The sequence below is a fragment of the Pygoscelis adeliae genome, unplaced genomic scaffold (genome assembly GCF_000699105.1).
Source record: "Pygoscelis adeliae isolate BGI_AS28 unplaced genomic scaffold, ASM69910v1 Scaffold232, whole genome shotgun sequence".
Taxonomy (NCBI): Eukaryota; Metazoa; Chordata; class Aves; order Sphenisciformes; family Spheniscidae; genus Pygoscelis; species Pygoscelis adeliae.
Window position 1 is genome coordinate 2528699 of NW_008824473.1, and position 3294 is coordinate 2531992.

A 3294-nucleotide genomic window follows, 5' to 3' on the forward strand; every position below is an offset into this window, starting at 1 on the left:
GCCTCCGAGACTTTCCCTTTAAATAGCTCAAAACACCGATGGTTTTCTCTAGGTGACAAATAATAGCGTTTAACCTGAAAGATAAGCTCATTTGTGAATATGCTGAGGGATGAGATTGAGTTTATAGATGTCCTTCGTGTCGATGCCTTGCCTCAGGAGCCTTTCCATTGAACTGTTGCTGGTGGTGATGCACAGAGACGGGGCTGGCGCGGAGCTGGCGCTGAGCTCTCCACGGTGCCTCCAGGACACTGGTGGCAGGACCCCAGCCACCCTCCGCTTTGAGTGGTTTACTAAAAGCTCGTACCCAGCGCTTTGTGGAGGTGTTCGAACCCGAGATGGGAAGCTGGCCATAATGCTGGTTTCACTCCCTAATTAGCTTGCCATTACATAGCTCCTCTCCTTACGCAAACCGAGTAAGCTGATGACACAACCAGTGCGGCATGTCGAAGGCTGCCCTAATGCCTCTTTTTTCCGTATCATCTCAGGCTTCAGTGCTCCGTGCCTGTACGAATGCCGTCAGGGACGGGGCTGGAGCCTGCGAAGAGCAGAAAAGGGTCCCTTCCTCTCCCTTTTCCACCCTATGACCACGTCTAAGGCAGGCCAGTACCACAGCAGAGGAGCAAAGGGATTTTTATCTCTCTATCCGTTGTGAAGCTCCACGACTGAGATCACAGCAGGACAGAGGAGGAATTCTATTTTCCCCGTGTGTAAAACAGGGATAATACTTCTGTATTTGACAGCAGCGTTTTGGTAAGCGATCGCTGATGAGAGAAGCAACACAGTGGTCGTCATGTACGCTCACGAAGTGTACCTCTAGCTGTCTGGGTTCTGGTTTGCAGAACGCCTCTCCAAACCACTTCTGACAGGCAGCGATTCTTAGCTCCATCACAGCCTCAAACAGGGAGCCTCAGGCTGGCAAAGCAACGGCCTTTCATTAAGCAACGCTGATAGGTCAGGGACATTCAGCTAACCTCAGTGTTTACTCTTAACATTTGGAAACGCGGTTATTGTGTTCCTGCCAAAACTTTAACATTCCGGTAATAAAGACCTTCTTTTTGTGACAGAGAGAGACTGGGAAAGCACACTCCCATTTTGCAGTGTGTTGTCTTAACTCTGTTAATGCCACTGAAGTCTACAGACCTTTATAGCTGCCAAGAGGTTTTTGTTTCTGTGGATATTAGTTACAAAGGCAGTACAAATGTGTCCTTCCTTAATAACGATTGTACAGCCACGCTTCAAGCTTATTGACTCAAAGCAGCAGAATGGTTAGAGACACCAGGGTATAACGGATCTCCACATCTCACCTGCAATGAAGTCTTCACATCTATTTCCAAATAGTTTACAAAGGGGTTTAAAGACTATTTAAATAGTAACTACATGCGCACTGTAAACTATATAGACTGCCATAGTTTCCTGTGTTTCAGTTGGGAAGATAACTGGTATTTTGTTCACAGCCTTCAGCAGTTAAAGCAGAGAAGACAGCTAAGAATGAGGTTCCTGCAAATGCTGAAGATGACTTACAGTTTTTCACACTTCACCACTTTCACAGAGGTGAAACAGTTGCTACTGAAATAAGGCTACAAAGCATTATAGCTGCCTCCTCTTAACTAACCCATTCAGAGCTGAACGAATCATTACCACATCACCAGTAGCCTGCAGTAGGCGCATCCGGATATTTTCTGGAAGATTTCTGTGGCTCATTCTACAGGCTGTATTATCATCATTAGAGAAAAGGCTATCCCTGCAGCTCCTTCAACCTGCTCAGCAATTCAGCTTAGAACGACAGCAGGAAAAAGTCACGTACACGTGATGAAAACCTCTTTACCTTCTATTATGCACTAGTCTGCATTCAGTATGACTACCTGACGGCAGAGTACCGACACTGATGCTAAACTGAGCTGACACATGAATGAACCATCCATTTTCTTTTGGAGTACACAACTTTGAAGATTTAATTTATTCCATGAATCACTTAAATTCAGATATTTCCCTTGACAGTAATGGCATTTGTTGACATTAGTAATACTTAAAAGTTGGGGGGGCGGGGGGAGGTGTTGGTTTGTTTGTTTTTAAACATTCGCTTTTCATTCTAATATTTTCAGTTTTAAATTGAAAAAATTGCCTATTCCTCCAGCATTAGTTTTTTGGATGCTGTCCTGGTAAAGATAAAGGATTAGAGACCTTTTTTTAAGAGTGAGGTGCCCCCATATTAAAATACAATGGAAAAAAAGGAAACACATTATTATAAAATCATGGAAAAACAAAAAAAAAAAAAGAAAGTTTATTTCCAGATATACAAAACACCTATTCTCTCATTTCTCCATCTTCTTCCTCTTCTTCCACACCTCTGATGTACAAAACATTATTGCACCTGTAAATAGAAACAAAGAGTTCCTTTAACTGTAAGTGTTTTAATTTTGCACACCTTACGTACACTGCTTTAACTATTTGCCTGCTTGAGCATAGCCTGGCAACAGCCAAATTTGACATTACAATTTGCTGCTCTTGACCTAGTACAGCTTTCCACAAAGTTCGTAACAACTGCAAAAACCCCAAGTTTGTAAAAGCAGTAACTGGTTGACAATGCTGTACGAGAAATTTTTACTCTTGGGTTAACGGTTGTGGCCAAGTACAAATGCCTGAGTATGCACAACGTTTTCAGTCGCAATACACTCATACGCTCTACTGATGCCAAGGGATTAGCAGATCTACAATAATCTGGAAAACTAAGGTATTTGGTTACCTGAAATAGGGATCGTAAATACTTCTTTACAGGTATTTCAAAATTAACTTCCCCCCTGCAGAAGGGATGTCATAGCCTTCACGTAAGAGTTACATCAACACTTAGCATCTTAGACAAGAAACACAGCACCTAGCCATAGAGGTTTTAATGCAAGTGATGATAAGATTTAAAGAAACCCTGCCTCTGCCATAAACGTCCTAATTACCTTATCAGAACTTCACCCAGGTGTCCAGACAACGCACCGTCTATATACTCCTCTGTGTTTGCAAGCTTGAGAAGAAAACCAGCAGAACTTGGAATGATTATAACCGAAGAAGCTTCGCAAAGCACGTCGCGGTTTCGCCCCGCGGCCCACCGCCCGGCTACAGCCACCGGGGGAGGCCGACCGACCCCGCTCCCCCACGACACGGCGCCCACCGGCGAGGCACCGCCGGTCCTTCAGAAGCGCCCCGCTTCGCCACCCCCGCCCCAGGCACCCCACCGGGAACCCCGACGGTCCCCGCCCGGCCCGGCCCTCACCTGCATGTTCATGTAGCCGTCGACGGAGACGC

At 45.2% G+C, this 3294-nt stretch overlaps 1 protein-coding gene across 1 annotated transcript in view; it reads right to left on the minus strand.

Moving 5' to 3' along the window:
• Positions 1-2250: 2250 nt before the first annotated feature.
• Positions 2251-3294, minus strand: part of SNRPF (small nuclear ribonucleoprotein polypeptide F) — a 33597-nt gene continuing 32553 nt past the window's right edge. The window contains exons 3-5 of the mRNA XM_009321350.1: positions 3263-3294; positions 2949-3013; positions 2251-2371 (exon numbers count right to left, since the gene is read on the minus strand). Coding sequence (XP_009319625.1) covers positions 2305-2371; positions 2949-3013; positions 3263-3294 — 164 coding nt within the window. The 3' untranslated portion in view covers positions 2251-2304. The remainder of the gene's footprint in view (positions 2372-2948; positions 3014-3262) is intronic.